Source organism: Limulus polyphemus, unplaced genomic scaffold, assembly GCF_000517525.1.
Source record: "Limulus polyphemus unplaced genomic scaffold, Limulus_polyphemus-2.1.2 Scaffold1496, whole genome shotgun sequence".
NCBI classification, from domain to species: Eukaryota; Metazoa; Arthropoda; class Merostomata; order Xiphosura; family Limulidae; genus Limulus; species Limulus polyphemus.
Window position 1 is genome coordinate 131,371 of NW_013667106.1, and position 20,093 is coordinate 151,463.

Below are 20,093 nucleotides of genomic sequence, written 5' to 3' on the forward strand. Positions count from 1 at the left end.
TGTTTCATCGTAGCTTATTTCAATTTCTTGATTCTGAAATCTTCTTATATAATAGGATATAGAATTAATATATTAGACCATTCTTGTGTAATGTGATGCTGTTTTCATACTTATATTTCAATGCATCGTTAAGTGGTATACGAGCAGGATCATTCCTACATCCTTAAGCTCAGATCAAGCTCAGATTGCAAGTTTCATGTTGAAATATATGTATATGTATGTTGAGGTTCGAATCGATAAATTGATATGCCATGAAAACAGGTGCAACTAGAGGGACTTTTACGTGGCTTAATGAATTTAATTCTTGCCAATAAATTCTTTAAAATGTTAAATAACGTTTAAATATTTACTTTTCTTGAGTATTAAACATGCAAGCAAGGATACTTTAAAATGGATTTCCTAATTTATAATTTCAAAATAACGTAAGAGGTGCTTAAATTGTAAGATTTTAATTAGCTTATTGAAATTTTCATCCTGTTACTTTCATGTTAATCAGAGGTTTAAAACATTATTTTTTGAAGTAGTAATGTTGAAAGATAAGTAATTTACATATGCATGAATGTTGTTTAATAAAACATTTTGGCGTATATAATGGCTAAATATTATAACATTTATGCTATCTATGTCTAGACTAATATTTTTCAGACATAATAAAACATTCAATCTTGATCTTAAGCATTTGATTCTTACAAAAACAAATATCAAAAGTCTTAATGGTACCTAAATGTTTATTCTGATGAATCCCAAGTTTTAATCGTACCTAAATGTTCGTTCTGATGAATCCAAAGTTTTAATCGTACCTACAATTTTAAATAGTCTTGTGTGTTTTAGACTCCTTTCGGCTAGTATGTAGAACTGTATTTTACCTACACTGTGCCTGGTGGTTAGGGCACTCTACTCGCAATATAGTGGTCACGAGTTCGAATCCCGTCACCGAACATGCTCGCCATTTAAGCCTTAGGGACGTTATAATGTGACTGTCAATCTCACTATTCGTTGGCAAAGAGTAGCCCAAGAGTAGGGGGTGAGTGGTATTGACTAGCGCGAAATTCATCAAGCAAAACAGACTTACACTGCATATCATCATTTCTTTCATTTCTGTGACAGCCTACTTTCGAAATAGTTTTTCTTCAAGGTTGATAGCTTATTTTGCCGAATAAATGACAATATCATTATGTGTGACCACCATTAGCACACTACTTGTTATCATTCACAGTTTGCAGCTTGAGCCAAAGAAGCCAACCAAAAGAAAAATAGAAAATATATGTATACTTTTACAATTAAGGATGTACTGGAATGTCATCTCATGTGGAAGTACTTATGATATATATGTACACACACACATATATATATATATATATGAAACAAATTTAAAACTCGGAAAATTCATTTGCTTCGCTATAAATTCAGTACGTTGTTTTAAATCTACAAAAAATTATAATTTTTAAGCATAAAATTCAAAACATGACATCTGAAATAAGCCAATTTTAGATAAGTTAAAAACCCCTCTCTCTCTCTTAAATTCTTATTAATTTTTACTGTATAATGAATGTAGTAAAATATGATTAATAAACATCGTCAAGATTGTCTGGAATTTTTGTTCAAGTGATTACAATTGGACGACATCTATTCAACAAACGTATTAACAAGTGGTAAAAATTGGACAACAACTATTCAACAAACGTATTAACAAGTGGTAACAATTGGACAACAACTACTCAACAAACGTATTAACAAGTGGTAACAATTGGACGACAACTATTCAACAAACGTATTAACAAGTAGTAACAATTGGACGACAACTGTTCCTCAAACGTATGAAACTATTCCACTCTACTGCGTACAACTGTTGAAAAGTTTTTATGCTGCAGATACTATTTATAAGCATTCTGCAACAAATTCTAAGTGATTGAAAAACATACATTATTGATTGGCTAAATTTTTGAAATAAAAAATATTAAAACCACTTATCTACGGAAGTAAACCTGTCACGTGGTTGATATTGATTTTTCATACTCATCGATATTCAACATTGAAGTTCGAGAATTAATGTGAAACGAATCAACCAGACCTGCTATTTAATAACTACACCTAACTGTTGTGACTGAGCGATTACTCATCTAATAAACTTTTGGTGTTCAGTTTTAATACAGTCTTTAGGCTGCTTTTTTTGGGGGGTCTTTTTACAAAGTTTTAAAAAGTACAAAGATTTCGAAAAACTTAAATTTAACGTAAGTGATTTTTGTTTATCCTATCATACTGTTGACACGAATTATATTTCAGTAGTTGAATATTAGAATTTTTTTTTTCACTTGAAACATAACTCTGAGTAGTGGTCGTGGATATCGTAGTCTCTCTCTAGGTAATCAAACTTGAATATCCTAAGATTTTGTTTATCTAGTAAACGTGCCATAGGTGTTATCTAGAAAGTTGAACTTCGGTACAATGAGCCTTCTTGTAGCTCATCGTATTTGACTATACTTATGTCCTATGTAGATGAATAATCTTAGATATCATGTATTTTATCTAGATAATTGTTATTAAGGTAGTTGATCTCAAAGACGATATTTATTTTAAGTTAATGGTATTAAGTCTCAAATATTGACATAAAAACTGTTTAAATTGGGTATCTAGTTAGGTTTTGCTATTATTTTTGAAATATTCTTTGAGTTGTCAAAACCCTTGCGAATCTTCTATACTCGATTCAAACGTAAATCTGACCAACTGTATGATGTTGACATGCACGAGAGGCTTAGGCAAGGAAAACATTTATTGTAGTGATATGGCTGTGGATAGTTTGTCCTAGGCTTTAACGAACAGATTGTTTTACTTAATGGTGTATGATATTTATATGCAGAGGTAAATGTGTGTCAGAGTTTTGTTAAGGTCTAAACTTTTGGATAAGTATAACCCCTTAAGATAATTTTTCCTTTTCTCTTCATAAGACTAGGATTTAGTGTTATTTTATTTTTTAAACATTTAACTGAAAAACAACGTTTGAAAACTATTGAAAAGACTTTAGTCTTTGGTTAAGTCAGCAGTTTTTGGGTCGTCCTTTTAAAGCTCTTTCTTTATTTTAAGGCTCTAGTTATGCGCCTTGATGTCATAGATGTCTGGGGAATTATTTATTTGCATGCAGTAATGGCCGAATGAAATTAAATGAAGGAATTTAAATGCATAGTAATTTAGACTATCGTCGTTTATTAGATGCTTAAAATTGTCTCATGCCCTGTCCCATGAGATGTCAGTATCTTCACCTACCCAAGAATAGAGGAGAAATTGAATCGTATGTTTAAGCTATTAAAACAAAGGTTTTTTTATCTGTTAATTTCAACGGGTCCACACAAGTCTTTTTCGATTTTGCGTTAATCGAACACGGATCATCTAAACATGATGGAGTGGGGTGTGTGTATTTTCATTTCGTTTAAGCAAGCATACTGTGTTTAGTATGGTCATTTCAACTAATGTAAAAGAAGTTCTCTTTAACTGCTTTGGAACCGCTTAAGAAAACAAATGCTAAAAGTAATAAGTAGACACTGGTAGTTTTTGAGAAACCTCCAACTGGTAAAAGAAGAAACTCAAGTTCTCTAGAATCTCGTTGATATAAATAAGCCTATATATTTTATCGCTTGGAAGTCTGGTCAAGTAACTATTATGACTTTGCATACAGAATACATATGTTTTGACAGGCCAGTTAACAGGAAAATTAAAATTAAACGGCAAAGGTGACTGGATTTTCTTAAAGATTAATCGTTAGTTAATGGTGTATTGTGTTCTGAAGGTAAAAGGTCTACAGGCACTGTTCAAAAACACATTCAATTAGTCAGAAAAGTATTTATTGTCTTTGTTATTTGTTTTATAATATCTCTAAATGCAAACTTTTCTGTAAAATCATTAGTTTTGTCAAATATACACAAACGTAAAACAGAGAAGAATTAAATTTGAATCCGTCTCTAGTTTAATTCGTTAACCTTTGTGAATTATTACGATTAACATAACTCAACTTTATATTTACTAATCATGCATAATTTATGTACATATATCTTCTCTGGCAATAACCTTTTAACTAGATGAAACTGGTAATCAGTAACCTCATTGTATTCTTACCGGAAAAACCACGTGGCCTGTAAAGAAGGGTGTAAGTTCATCTGTATGTATCTGTTTTAGGAACAGGGCGTCTCCCATTTTGTGGTGGTTCTTCTGAAGTCTCTCCAGATGAGCCTAAGGAAGCAAGCAGTAATTAATCACTCATTTATGCCTGACATTTTAAAAATAAAAAGAGACATATCATCTCAGATGTACACATAAAATATACGAGCCAACACATGTGTGCATCAACACTCATAACATACATAATTCACACACAACGCTTGCAAACGCTAAGGTCAATTATACATATTACAGTCATTTGACACGCCCAATGACATCTAATATTCTTTAGTGATTACATTAAATAATGTATTAGTTTTATACCAGAAACAGTAATTTGTAAATATAGTAAGGGAATTTTTATGTTACTGATACATTCTCCTTGTCTTTAAACGCCTTAATAAATTATCTAGCTTAAAATGTAAACCACCAATGACAACCGGCTTATTATTGTCAAAAATTGAGAAAAGCTGTTAGTTTCGGAATAGGTGTTTCATATTTCTTGTTCTTTCACTTCTATAAAATATTTTAAACTGTATGCATGAAGGTGTACAACAGAGGAGCAGTCATCATTCCCATCAGTCTATCTATCATACTTGTTTTGACATAAATAAAACATTTCGTTGACTTCCTTAGAGGCAACATAAGGAATTTGCTTTAATTGTCGGATATTGTAGAAGTGACTTTAGTACGTGAACAATTAAGTACGGCATATTATTAAAAACTAATCTAGATAAATTGCATTATAACCATATAAAAGTTCCTCAATATGAATCTGTTTTGATTATTTTATGTTACCTTTCTGTGTCTTCCCGGAAAAGGTTTCGCGCCATCTCTCTCCGGAATCCCACAAAATATTTCATGTCATTTCTCTGTCATATCCTGTAAAATATTTCATGTCATTTCTCTGTCATATCCAGTAAAATATGTCATGCTATTTTTCTGTGGAATCCTGTAATACACTTCATGTCATTTCTCTGTCATATCCCGAGAAATAGTTAATGCCGCGTCACTGTGACAACTTGTGAAAGTTTCACCCCTCTCTCAGTAGCGTCCTATGAAATAATTTATCTCTTTGTAGCATCGTTTAAAATCGCTCACATCCACTTTTTTATAGTTTCATGTCTTTGTGCGACTTCTTCATGACATCTTGCAGAAGTATTCAAGACAACTCACTGTAAAAACTTGTAAAATTCCTTGAGCTGCTTTCCTGTAAAAAGTTGTGAAGACTTCACGCCACCTTTTTTGATTGCAAGTAACCAGAAATATGACCTTTATATACATGATCAAGATTCATAAATTGGGTCAGATTTACTTTTTTCGTAGAATACTTAAGAGGAAAGACTGAGAGAAACAAGATTATCTATTTCAGACTCCACCTTCAGGACCTTCTTTTTGTTTCAATATACTTTTCGTTAACTTAAACCAGAAATGCGAGATATTCTATTTCCATAAAATAGACAGTACGGTGAATAACTTATATAAATAGATAGATAGAACTGATACGACCTATTTCACATATATAAAGAATATATATGCTGGTGTCAGCATTGAAGAATTATGGGCTTATATCGATGGATCAGAAAAAGTATTAAGTATTGTCTTTATTGCTCGAACTACCGTAAATTTCCTATAGGATTTGTAAGCTGGGCTTACTTATATTCGCTGTTACATCTGCTTACAATAATTGATCGTGTTTCAAAATGTCAAGCCTAATCCTGTTTCGCCACGTTACCTGGTCAAGGCCGTTATTGTATTTGAGAAGAGTGTTCTTTGAAACATATTTCGTAGAAAATAAGCAATTCGAATTCTTTTCTCAAGATGAAAATTGCACGGAAAAGGCAAAGTGCACCTAACAACATCAAAGTAGAAATAGGCCTAGCCTAAGCTCAAAAATTAGCTTTTGCAAACCCCATTTTAATATGTGCATCGGTAGATTCAAAAACGTCGCTTTCAAATAAACCCAAGCAATGAACGAAATCTGCTGAAACGAGACATTGTTTATTTTATTGGATGAGAACTTGCTGTTTCAGAAAATGAGGTAAAGCGCTAATGTTAATTAGAACTGACCTATGAATGCATTAAATGTGCGTTTATTTTATGTTAAATCATAAATATCTTGCTATTGCACTGTCAAAAATTAAGGTTGCCAAAATACTATCACCCTTATAATAGTTTTTTTAGTTGAACAAGAAGAGTGATTCAGTATTTTGATAGCACAACAATAAAAGTTCTATAAAAACAATTAAACCAAATTTACTTAAATTAAACATTTTTTACAGCTGCTCTAAGCCTAAAACTTGTTGATCTTCATGTTCCTGCTGTCGTGAGACTAACTAGTCCTGTGTGGCTTTATTGCTGGTATAACCTAGAGGGAGATGACCTCTACTCTGTGAAATGGTATAAAAACCATGTTGAATTCTACAGGTTCCTTCCAAGTGACAACCCCCCAGGACAGAAGTATGACTTAGTTGGAGTTCATGTGGATGTAAGTGCTCACAGTGCTCTCTAACGAGTAAATTGTTGAACACATTTATTGTGTGACCAAATGCATTTCCTGATTTTTATAAATTTAACTGATTTTACAAAAAGTTGTACACTATAAAATGGTCAAATAAAAAATTTCGTTTTTTATTCCTAAATCAAAGTTTTCAAAACGAAATGTTTTTAAATGTACCATATTCGTACGTCTGAAAACTCTTATTAAGTTTATCTTGATTGAAAAAAGATATTACAAATCTACTTTTCTCTCTGAGTCCGTTTCAAGATATTTTAAAATTCTGAAATGCACGTGAAACCTAAACCTACACGCAATTTAATTTCCTGCATGATGAGAAAGAAATATATGCTTTTATTAACGTAACTCCCCTGTCTAACGATATCGTTATTGATAAAGAAACACAGTAATAAGAAAACTAACTTGATAGTTGATAAGTTTTTAGTTTTTTAATCAGGCTTTGACTTATAATCTAAGGACATCTCATTGTTGTTAAACACGTTTTCATCCTTATTGAATTATTTCGAATACGACAAATTGTGTACTATAACAGAATAGCTCACTTACAGCCACTGAGTTATTAGAACCACAAAAAAATCAAGATTTCATAGAAAATTAAAGTCTCTTTTTCTTTGCTTGTTATGTTAATATTATAAGGTATAAATATTTTGAAGAAAAAGAAAATAAATAAATTATAATATCGAAACTTTATCTTCCACTTCACACGTTGAAAGTGTTTATAAGTTTTGTAATCATTTCAACAGCTGTATTGTGTTTTTATTCATGTTACTTATAAAGTTTAATATTTCTAATGATCGCTATAATTCACAGCTTAAAAACTCCAATCAAACACATGTCTACCTAGACCAAACAGACCTTAATACTGATGGCCTCTATGGTTGTGAAGTATCAACAGAAGCACCCTCTTACAAAACTGTGCAAGCAGAGAAAAAATTGAAAGTGTATGGTAAGCTTTCCAAAATTTCGAGCTAAAGGCGAAATTGAATTATATGTTAAGAGAAAAAAAATGGTTATAGATTAAAAAAGTATACATATATATATGTGTATAAATATATTGTTATTTATATTATTATTTCATATGTATTTTACGAATAATGTTTTAGTTCATAGTTAATTAACATTATATTTTTAAATATTTTCCTTTGCAGTATAAGGAAATATATATAGTGCAAACAGACGGCAGGTAAGAGCTGGCAAAAAATCCTAAAAATCAATACAACAAATTCTATTTCAGTGCTGTCAAAACCTAAAAGTAGTCTGTGCAAAGGCTGCACGTAGCTCATACAGAACACTTTCTGAGTTGTTCTGTACTTAGAAAACTCGACAAAACGTTTTTGTTGTTCGTGAATGCCGAATATCCCATATTTCCTTGTAGCGTATTCAAATTCTTTCCGTGCTAAAGACCAATATTCTTTTTCACGTTAGTTCATATTTTATTTAATACTGAACATCACATTCAGTTCGAAATAATAAAAATAGATTCACCGTAGTTTTTTCCCATTTCGTATTTTATAGTTTAGTTGTGTCTACAGTTGGAGTTTGATCGTCAAAGATGCAAGCAAAAATAAAGTGATTTATTTTTACACTGAAAATAGCTACTTTAATTTTTGATGGCTTATTTAAAAAAAATGATTACTTTATTTCATTTTATCTCTCTTTTTACCACATTAAATGAAAATAAAACTATAGAAAAATACCATTCTTGCGCTTGTATGCTGTTTTTTATAAATCGTTTACAAAACCAATTTTTTCTGCAGTTTTGATATGGATATTATAAGAAATAAATCTTTTCTTTCTGATCAATGTTTATAACAACACACAAGTGTCAAGGCTTTCACTTGCCACTCTTAAGACAAATTAATCCATTCTAGACAGGAACTCTCAAGAGGAAAAATATTACCAAAGTTTAACTTAATGTCTATATAAAGATACACATCATATATATATATGAAAAATCTGCGCACTATAGATATATATAAGTACAGTACACAGATTCTTCAACCATGTATAATGTTTAATAACTATCTTTACAGCATTCATTGGAATTTTACTTGATTTTGCAATACTCATAAATGTGTACTAATTTCAGTTTTACCAAGAGATAAACCAGCTATTGAAGGACTAGAGTCAGTTTATGGCATAGGTGATGAAGTTAACGTGACCTGTGGTTCGAGTCCTTCTAAACCACCAGCTCAGTTGTCATGGCTTATTAACGGTCAGCCGGTATGATTCCCTGTAGTACACCTTTATTTGTAACTGTAATTCTGTTCATATATAGACTAGTGGTGTAATTGTCCATTATATATTGTTATATTTGACACAATTCTGCACTTTGTATACTTTTCTTCTCGTCTTACATAATAATATAAATTTAGTATAAAATATTCCGATTATGGTGATTGTAGAATGTTTTGTTCAGGTCTTAAATCTAAGTGCACATTTGCCGATTTCATTTCTGCATTGTTTTTATTCATGAGGGTTTGTATAACAATATTACTTGCAAACTTTTAGCATTTAAAATAAGTTCCTATTAATATAATTATAATCATAATTTTATACAAAAGTCCTAACCACTTAATTTTATAATTACTTTGTAAAAATGCCTACAGTGGGACTTCCAAACTTTCTTTTAATCATCAGTTAGTAACTTAACATTATAATAAAAATCCCAATTTTGGTTACAAGTAACCAACAACTTAAGGTAGGAAATATTATAATTATCAAGGTTTTGAAACTTACAGATATTAATGTGATTTTGAATTCACATTTGTTTGTTTGAGCACAAACTGCACAACGGGCTATTTGCGCTGCACCCATCTCAAGAGTCGGGAAATGAACGTAATTAAAGAATAAAATAACAGCTGTTTATTCTCATGGTTAAGTATAAAATAATAATATTTGAATAGTGATAACGACGTTTGAGTTGTATTTTAAAAGTTGCATTTTCTTCTAGGCTAATACTAGGTTTTTTATTTTTTTCTGAAATACTTTGGTAATTCGAGTTTGGATTAATTCTACTTTCAATTTTCTTGGAAGTCCAATTTATATATTTTCATTCCAAAGCTGTGTTTTTAAATTAATGAAAGAACGTTATGTTAAAAATGATTTTATTTTAAAACAGTAATTAATGTTAACTGGTCAACTGGTTCTTGAAACAGATGGTTAATAGCTCTTTATTTGAATGATCTGCGTATGTCAGTACAGAGCTGCAGATGGGGAACATGGTACCATGGACGACATGTTTAGCATCTGTATAGTTGGTTTAAGCAGTCGACGTAGAACTAAAGGACACATAATTTCGAACGAGAATGTCTTCAATGTTGCCCATGAAAACTGGAAAACTTGCTCATAGCAAAGCGTTCCAGGCAAGAACGGGCTACGAAAACACATTTCAGCCAAACTGGAAGCAAGGTTCTCGCTCGCAGAAGGAAAGCTATAGTTAGAAAAAGAGAAACTCCTGGACGTTTCTTTCGATCCCGTTAATAAACAAGAAACAAAGACTGGAGATTCACAGAACTTCACAAGCTTTCAGCCACACCTTGAAACTAACGGCTATTTTCAAGAGAAAGATGAACAATGAAACTGGAACCACAACAAGTTCATTCCACCATATACCTGCCAGTTCCACCTGTACAACTTCAATGTCTGCTCAAACAGGGTCTTGGATTTCGAAATTTATGTACAACAAAAAAATCTGCGAAAAACAAGTTTGTCAAGACGTGTACTCTAAGATTAACCTAGCTATCTTTCATAGAAGTCGGTGAAGATGGAAATTGCAGAATCGGGTAATAATGCGTATTTATGGTTATTAGCAAGAGCACGATCGACAATGAAGGAAGTAATTCCATGGACAGCACATAATATGGAATATCGCACTTATAAATTGTGATTAACTTCAGCATTAGCTGTTTAATGCACAAGCTGAAAAGTTCGAAAAATAATGATCATTAATTTACATGAGTATTACACTCCTCACAATCAATTTACAGATTTTAACTCAAAAATGTACAAAAAAAAGCAATCGGTACATTATCATTATAAACTGAAATATAATTCAGAGTTTTCATAAATGGAAAAAATAGTCCATGTAATATCAGAAACCAAAGCTTGGAATCTAAGGTAATGTTTCTTTTATCATAATTTTTTCAAGTTAATACAAATTATTTATAGGTTCTTTTTGCAGTTGTTGACATTACATTACTTTATTGCAACAAAACAGATTTCATGAAACCATAAGCAACAATATCTCTATTGTTACAAAAGTATTTGTAATTACATTACTTTATTGCAACAAAACAGACTTGATTAAACCATGAACAACAATATCTCTATTGTTACAAAAGTATTTATAATTACATTACTTTATTGCAACAAAACAGATTTGATTAAACCATGAGCAACAATATCTCTATTGTTACAAAAGTATTTATAACTTATGTAAACCATTCAGTGAATATAAGGTTTCAGATTTACAAAATCTTACAGTTATTATATTAATACTTTAGTTTAAGATGGGATAACTTTATATATGTATTAATTTCAGTTTTACCAAGCTTGATATGTATCTTAAAAAAATTAAGAAAAAAGGAGATCATAATCACGTTACTCTAGGAAAACGGAAAACTTATTCTATCTGAAAATGAGATTTGTCGGAAACAGAAAATGGGTGGGCTTGGTTCATCAAGAACACGTTATAAAACGTCGTTAAGGAACAGGGGCAGGCACAGAAAGAATAAACTCATCAGGGGTATGATGTATGCACCCAAATGATAGCTTTCAATAATGTGTATAAAAGTTCTTATCAACTACTACAAATATTTCAAGTATAATAATAATAATAGATATCTTGCTGTTGTGAAATAGACAGTACAGAAAAGTACACATGAATATACTATTTTAAAATTATTAAATTACATACTTTATCTACGTGAAAGAATTACAGAAAAAGTAATATTTTACGTGGCTGAACATTCAATCATAGTTTAACGATATTTACATAAGGAAATATATTCTATATACTAAATTCACTTTATTTTGGCTTCATTTGACGTCATCAGGTTAATTCTATACATTTATAAGTTTTGTGTTTTTTTTATTATCAATAAGTTACATTCATGAAATATTGCAAAATATCAATTCATTAATGAATTGTGTACTGTTTTGATAGGCCGAACCAACTTTTCTTACCACATATGAAACTCAACGCCATCTAGAAGGATTACAAAGAACCATGTTAGGCCTGAACTTTATTGTGACCTTTACTCATTTAAAACATGGTATGCTGTCATTAGACTGCACAGCTATAGTTTCTCAAGAATATTACTCTCAAAGTGGGGAGATCGTGATTGGTGGAAGAATTAGAGCAGACCCCAGCGATTGTAAGTTTTACCCAATATAATTTTCCAAGGATCATTCTATGGCGTAAATTTTGAATCCGTGGTACTGTGTCTTAAATTTTTTATCTTCAATGTTAAACACCAATATTGCCACTATAAGGAAAGAACGTTTATGTTTTACTACAGAATCCTTATACATACTGCATATATATGTATATTTTATTGTTATTATAAAAATTGTACTATATCATTTCTATGACGTGTACTATATTTTCCCAATTCTACTTTCATTTAGAAAAGTTTAGGTTCAATCTACCTAATATAACAGAGTTAAGCACTAGATTTCTTTCTTGTTTAATCTAATTAGATGTAATTTAATCTTGATGGCGTCGAAATGCTTAATTATACACTTTCTTTTACTAATTAGTATATGTTGGAAATATTTTCTGCAAACTAATAAAATTAAAGTTTCATGAACGTGCTTGTGCAAGTATATCGTTTTTTTGTTTGTTTTTTGTTTTCATATTATGCCGTCAGAACTCGATATTAAAGATAAACATTGATAATATCCTCCTACTGGAAGAATGTTTCCAAAGGTTGTGCTTCATTACTGCAATTTTAAACAACATTTTTCGACAGTTAGATTGTGTAAACAGATAAACAACTAGAAAATTTATTCAACATCGGATGGTAGCTTCTTGTACGAAACTAAGTAAGCTAAAATATTACAATAAAACTTAACTGTGCGTATAAATACAAACACAAATAGGTCGTTGTTTAAATAATATATTTATTAAAAGGGAAATGAATAACTTTATCAAGGTACGAATTCATTTAGAATTAAAATACCTTTTTTTTTGGAAGCCTCGGTATATATTCAAAGGTTAATGGATTACGTTCTAAAGTATAAAGATAATCTGGTCAAATACGTTTTTCTTGTTGAATTATAAATTTTGTAATTTATTTGAACCAAAGTATCATTATTTTCTCATGCAACTTTGAAAGCTAATATCGCATCACTAGTTCTCATGTAAAAAAAAAAGTTATTTTTCAACATAAGGATATGATACCCCGATCTGCAAGCAATAATATCTATATTTTAATTAAGGTATATAACATATCTTATGATTCGAAGCGATCCTTAACCATTGATGTAATAACTAAAGCCCAGCCCAATCTTCTAAAAAGAGTACCTGTCATTTCCTACAATTTAAATCATTAATGCGAGACACGAACAATAAGAAATGGAAATGATTCCTGCTCACTAGACTAATTCCGTGTAAAATTTTATTTCGGGATGACAAAATGCTACATCTTCTTATGCATTACAGTAGAGGGATTCGCAAACTATGGTACGTGGAGCTAATGTCGGTGGTGCGCGAGAAAATTAAAATAAGAATTATAAGATGTGTAGTATTCCCAGTGTGAGCTACTAGGTTTTTTTGGTTTTTTTCGTTTTCTTCAAATTAAGTATAAAGAAGATAAAATACTTGTACACGCGGTGAGAAAATTGCTTACAACAGCTTATATTAGCCTGAAATTACACTTTGTCAAACAAGGTTTTTAATTTACAAATGGTTAGATAGTGTAAAGAACAAACCAGCAATTATCAGCGTACCTTGAATAGGGTAGACAAATATCTTGTTTGTTTGAAGTTAAGCACAAAACTACCCGAGAGGCTATCTTTGCTCTGCTCACCACGGGTATCGAAACTCGGTTTCTAGCGTTGTTAGTCCTCAGACATACCGTTGACTCTGGGGGACGGCAGACAAAGAAAATATTATTCCGAGTACAGTAGCAATATACTGAAACAGGGATGGTTGGTAGTGATAAAGGAGTACAATAGATTAATAAATGCTTCAGTACTTATCTTATTACTGGATACGCTGTAAATCGTAATTGGTTTAGACTTAATTATATTGGAAGATAAATATGAAGCAGGATAACTACGATTATTTTGGGGCTAAAACGGACAAATAGGTGTAAAACGTATAGAAATTTGAGACTGGCCGATTTGTTACTAGTAAAATGCAAGATAATGTAGAGTTCAGATGTTTATAGTAAAATATATGAGATATAATTGTTTCGCGCAGTTTCTGCATTTCAGCGTTAAAATTAGATAACCACAAGTCAAAATAAAATAAAAAACTGCAAACCAATCACACGATCCTGAAATCTAAATGACATCATATATTAATCACGCATCTGTGCATCATACGAGAACCTTCTCGACGCCAGGGAGTGTTTCATCCCATACACTTAGACTTTAACTTCCTGAGGATTCAAACTTAGTCCCTCCCATCAGTTGGTCTTCCGGAACCCCTAGAAGGGAATGTAATTTCTCTATAGTATGAAATATAGTGTCTCGAACGTGTCTTGATAACGAGTTCTGAACCACAGGGAATCAATATTGTGGTAATTCTACAAACTTCACTCCAAATGGAAATTGTATAATTGTAAAATATAATATGTGATACCGTGTGAACTAGCTGCCTACTCTATTAAGTAAAAGTTCAGAAAAGAAATGTGTTATACTTAATATAGAAAGCATTCATTTACCAATTATCCTTTTATAGTTTCTGAGTAGAGAAATAATGGGCAGTTTTCTGAAATAAAAACATAGATGAGGGAAATCACATCATTTTTTTTATAGGGAAAAATTGCTTTTAGTGGTTTTCCCATCTTTTGAGTCCACAAAGTATGGTGTTTGGAGATTTTTAGCGGCAAGATATGTGACAAAGCTCTTAGTAATATATAAATGTAAACATAATTATACAAAGACAGCACAACAAAATGTTTAAGAGCCAAAATATGCACATAAAATAGTTGGCAATATGAAAACTTTACAAAATAGATATGTGTACTTTTAAATAATCAGTCTGGAGTATTACTGTCAAAATAAATTAAGTTGAACATAAAGTTTATTTGTATGCAATTTCAAAATGTTTGTCCAAACTTCTATATCTTTTGACATAGACGCCTCATCGAACATGTAGATCTTTTCAAGAAATATTTTTAAACCATGTATAAATAAAAAATGTGTTTTATTTCATTAATTTTAATAGATATGTGAAACTAGTAAATACAGTTTCATATGAAACAATATACTAATTGGCTAACCTTTCGTCATTTCCTCACATATAGTTATAAACGAATCCTTTTTCACTGTTTTCCACGTTTATTTCGCAATCTAATGTGAGTGTGCTACGTTGAATGATCAGTTTGACCGACCGTGATGGGTTTCTATCGAGCTTCTGATGTCGGGCGTTTAATAATTTCTCATGGTTTCTTGTCTTGAATACCACTCTTGTGTTTTAGCTATCTCTGCTGACTGAGCAAAGCCACACAGTCCTATGTTGACATCAAAGCTATAGAGCATAATTAATGAAGTTATTTCGTCCAATCCGTTTTTGTTTTTTTTTTCATTTATTCCTTCAGATCTCATATAAGTCATTAATTTTAAATGGGACCTTGTTTACAAGTATATATATCTCTTATTTCTCTGTGGGCCGCCTTAAATGTAACATGACAAATTGTTATTCCATTTTCTTACTGGAACGATCATACATAAGCGTGTATTTTACTGATATCTAAAACGCGTCTGAAAGTATGGGGAATCGCAGAACATACCATTGGTCCCTTAAAATGAAACAGTTCAAACTAAGCTCACCATTTTCTCAGATCGGCAATGTAAGTGATAAGAAAAGAGAGTCTTAAGTAATAATACGAGGGTTTTTTAACGTTTTTTTATCTATGACTGCTTACTTACAACGCTAGAAACCGGGTTTCGATACCCATGGTGGGCAGAGCACAGATAGTCCATTGTGTAGCTTAGTACTTAATTTCAAACAAACACTGTTCTTGTTTTATATATATATGTAAGATATTTGGTATTTGAACGTAATTCTGAGAATTTAGACTTATTCAAGTTGAAGTTTGATCATACATTTATATAGCTCTTTAAATTATTTAGAAGGTAAAATACCAGGGAGTTTCATTGCATGTGCGCCTTCACTTTATTACAAATCGATGTTCCTTGAAAGATGCTGCATCTTATGTTGTAATACCAGAGGATTTGACACGCATTGTTATCATTACTAAGAATTATAATGCCAAGATGTAACTTCTTTATAGATAAAGAAATGGATACATGGGTGGGTTAAGAGAAGACCAGGAATGTTGTCACATCAATAAAACATTACATTTAGATATTACTCAGCTTATGTTTAAGATATGACTTATATCTATATTGTTTTCGGATGCTGTGATTCAGATATTATCAGTGGGCTTTTTTTCATATTGTTGTTGTTGATTGCCAAAACTTAAGTCTTCAAAATAAGAATGCTAATTTGGAAATATCTAATTACAATTTGATGATTACGCAAAATTATTTCTTATCTAATAATAATATTCGGAAGAGTGAGACATTCCATAGAAAAATGTCTCAATTATAAATGAAACATCACTGTCAGTTGTGTTCTGAATTAAAACTTTTATTAACTAAATTTATATTGCAAAAAAGCATTAAATGCTATTATAATGAAGAACAGATAAAGGGTACAGTATGTTACTTGGCTGTAATTTGTGTCCTTTCTTTACATTACTTATTTTTATGTCGAATTAATGGTTAATCTGTTGTTGTTGTTTTCACATATTTTACTATTAAAGTATTTTATACTCTTTAAAAATCCAAATCTTGAAAGGAAAAGTTCCTTATTGGCTACTAGAAAGACTTTGTTCCTTAAATTACAGTGATGAAAAAAAATTTATTCCGTCACCCAATTTATTCACACGTTTCTTCGGAATCATCGTCTGTTTTGAGGCCCTAATGCATGTAAGTGCAAATGTGTTTACGGATGATGCAATACTGTCTAATTATTACATCAGCAGCTTTATAGGTTGTCCTAGTATTGCATCAGCCGTTTTTGGCCATAAATAGAGATTCTTAATGAGAGCCAGTTTAGAAGCCTATCGCTACAAAATGCGTGTGATGGCTAAGAGTTGCGAGTTAACTCCACGTAAAAATGTAGTCCTTGTTTCTATGAGCAAAGAGGGACTTTCGACAAAGCAGATTGCTATAAGAACTAAATTTGACCAGTCTACTGTGATCCACTGGGTGCAGAAATATAGAGACGCTGGCTGTGTGGAGCGGCGATCGTGTTCTGAAACGCACGAGCCTGCAGAATCGTCGACTGTCATCCACTGACCTCAAAAGAGTATGGCAGAAAACGCTAGGGGTCACTTTAACCGCGCGCATCGTCCGGTCTTCCAGCAAGATAGCCAAGAAAGAACTCCCTCCTAACCAACAAAATGAGGTTGAACTGGCTAAAAAGCATGCTGACTGAAGCGATGTACAGCAAAATGGTATTTTTATACGAATCAAAGTTCGACCTGCACGAGTCTGATGGGAAGCACTTTGTACGGTGTCGATGTAAAGAAGAATTTCATCCAGCGTGTTTGAATTAAACTGTAAAGCATCCGGGGGGGCCAGGTGATATGGGGATGCATTTCTGGCCAGGGTGTCGGATGCCTGCATTTTGTGTAAGGCACTGTCAATGCCGACAAGTAAATCGAGATCTTCGAGTCCCGGTTAAAGCCAACAATTAGGGATCACTTTTGTGGAGCTGACCAATGCACATTCCAGGATGACTCTGCTCCATGTCACAGGGCTAAAAAGGTTGGGAATATTTGCGCACTCCATGCATTAGAAGACATTTCACTCTACTTGTATTGAAAAGACACCTTGGTTTTATTTCATCACTTCAGAGAAAGGACTATCTTCGAAGGGAGATGATCAAGACACTGAGCTAGCCAGTAAACAACCCAGATTTCAACCTTGTCGAAAACTGCTGGAAGGTAATGGGTAACAAAATGCAAGAAAAGAAACCGTGAAGCACCTTGGAACTACCCTAATCCACGTTTGGCATCATGAAATCACAACTGCCTACATTCGGTCCCTCATGTACTCTATACCAGGGCGATTTCAAGAGTTATGAAGGCCAGAGGGTGCGCAACCAAATATTAAAACAAGTAACAGACTTTGTGATCCATTTTGTCGAATAAATTAGTTGTGTTATCATTAAATCTAAGTTTTCTTACTCGGAGAGCATTTTACTAGGTATTTGTTGATCATTTTCTGTAATATGTTTGTGACGATTGGTTTGTTAATAAAGATACATATATGTGTTTGGATGACTGAAATATGAGTCAGCTTACACCACACAATGTTCATAACTGATTTACACTAGTTCTGACACTTCCACAATGCTCAATCTCGTAAAGAATTACAGGAACCAAGAAAAGTGTGAAAATATTGGGTCATGCAATAACGTTTTTCATCACTGTAGTATTTTTTTGTCATCAAAGGTTTGGTCAGACTTTCCTTTCTTTTGTTGTAAAGTTGTTCTTAACTGCATCTCCTTTTCTTTATATAGTGTTTTTATATTACATATATGCATACTAGTTTTATATCCTTTCTAGATATAGTAAATATAGATAGAGCTTGCTTTTATTACTTATCTTATGGTAGTAAATGAATTTCCAAGTTATTCTACACTTCACTCGTTTTAATTTTTACATCTCATGTCTCATTCATTTAAATAAGATGAATTGTGGCTGTATCATTCGTTTATTTTGATATACAGTTATATGGCTAGAGTAACCAGTCATCTCTGTTTGTAGTTGTACCACCAGAAAAAGGACCGACACTGGTTACTGGTAAGAAGGAATACAGAGTTGGGGACATCGTAGAAGTTAACTGCAGCTCCTCCAGGGATACGAAGAACACTCAGCTTACGTGGTTCGTCAATGACCAAAAGGTGAAGATCTGGCAATTTCAACTATTGTACATTCCATCTGTGTTCATTTAGCTTTTAACCCGATGAACGACATTCAAAGCAGTTAGTTTCCCTTGACTATTTTTGAGGAATGTATTTTGATATTACATCAAATAGAATACGAAGCCATTTAACTGAAAATGGCGTAAAGTTAATCACAGAGAAAATATTTCGTCACCAAGTAATCAGTTAATAGTGCAAGTGTAACAAAAAACTGCACACGTGTACATCCACACGAAGATCAGATTTTTCATCGTCTAGCCTGATAGCTATGTTTGCAAACCAAAAAAGACAGTTTCTATGTTTCCACATAGTCATGCTTGTATGCCAGTTAAAACATTTTCGTCAGAGTACATGCACAACTATGTAAGTCTAGGTGGCATAAAATAATGTTTATCATTACTTAACCCAATACGCTTGTCTTTCCGTGGTCACTAAGCATGTATAAATCTAGATTTCACCAAACATCTTAAGATTATTATCTATAGATTCAGGCATCTTAACCCTATTTATATTTTAAATGATGCTGCATATTACTAAACAATCAAACTGTATAAATCCACGTTAAATGCAACAAAACTCTTCAGCGGTTACTCTAAAATGAAACCACATGAAATAGCTTAGTTGGTTTTGTAGCCAGTTTCTTGTAAATGTCCCTGTGCAACCATATTGCCTATACCTACAACATGACAAGAGCTTTTTTATAGCTGTAAGTCAAACTAAACAGCTTATACTACTGTCTACTAGGTTATATAAATATAGAGGGAGAATATGAAAGTGTATTGGCAAATTTAAATCAAACTGAGTAGGTTGTCTCACTGTGGAACTAAATTGTTTATCAATAGAATGCGGCAGTATTTATTCATTAACTTTTCTAAGTCAAACTGTTTAATCTATATATAAAACGCAAGTCAAATTGTTTAATCTATATATAAAACTCAAGTCAAATTGTTTAATCTATATATAAAACGCAAGTCAAATTGTTTAATCTATATATAAAACTCAAGTCAAATTGTTTAATCTATATATAAAACGCAAGTCAAATTGTTTAATCTATATATAAAACTCAAGTCAAACTGTTTAATCTATATATAAAACGCAAGTCAAATTGTTTAATCTATATATAAAACTCAAGTCAAACTGTTTAATCTATATATAAAACGTCAAGTCAAATTGTTTAATCTATATATAAAACGTCAAGTACAAACTATTAATACCTTATATATAAAACGTCAAGTCAAATTGTTAATCTAT

General features: G+C 31.9%; 1 protein-coding gene across 1 annotated transcript in view; it reads left to right on the forward strand.

Annotated features, from left to right (window-relative positions):
• LOC111086858 overlaps positions 1-20,093 on the forward strand; it is a 44,543-nt gene that overhangs the window by 18,485 nt on the left and 5,965 nt on the right. Inside the window, exons 2-6 of the mRNA XM_022391460.1 lie at positions 6,432-6,637; positions 7,478-7,613; positions 8,757-8,890; positions 11,835-12,045; positions 18,685-18,821. Coding sequence (XP_022247168.1) covers positions 6,432-6,637; positions 7,478-7,613; positions 8,757-8,890; positions 11,835-12,045; positions 18,685-18,821 — 824 coding nt within the window. The remainder of the gene's footprint in view (positions 1-6,431; positions 6,638-7,477; positions 7,614-8,756; positions 8,891-11,834; positions 12,046-18,684; positions 18,822-20,093) is intronic.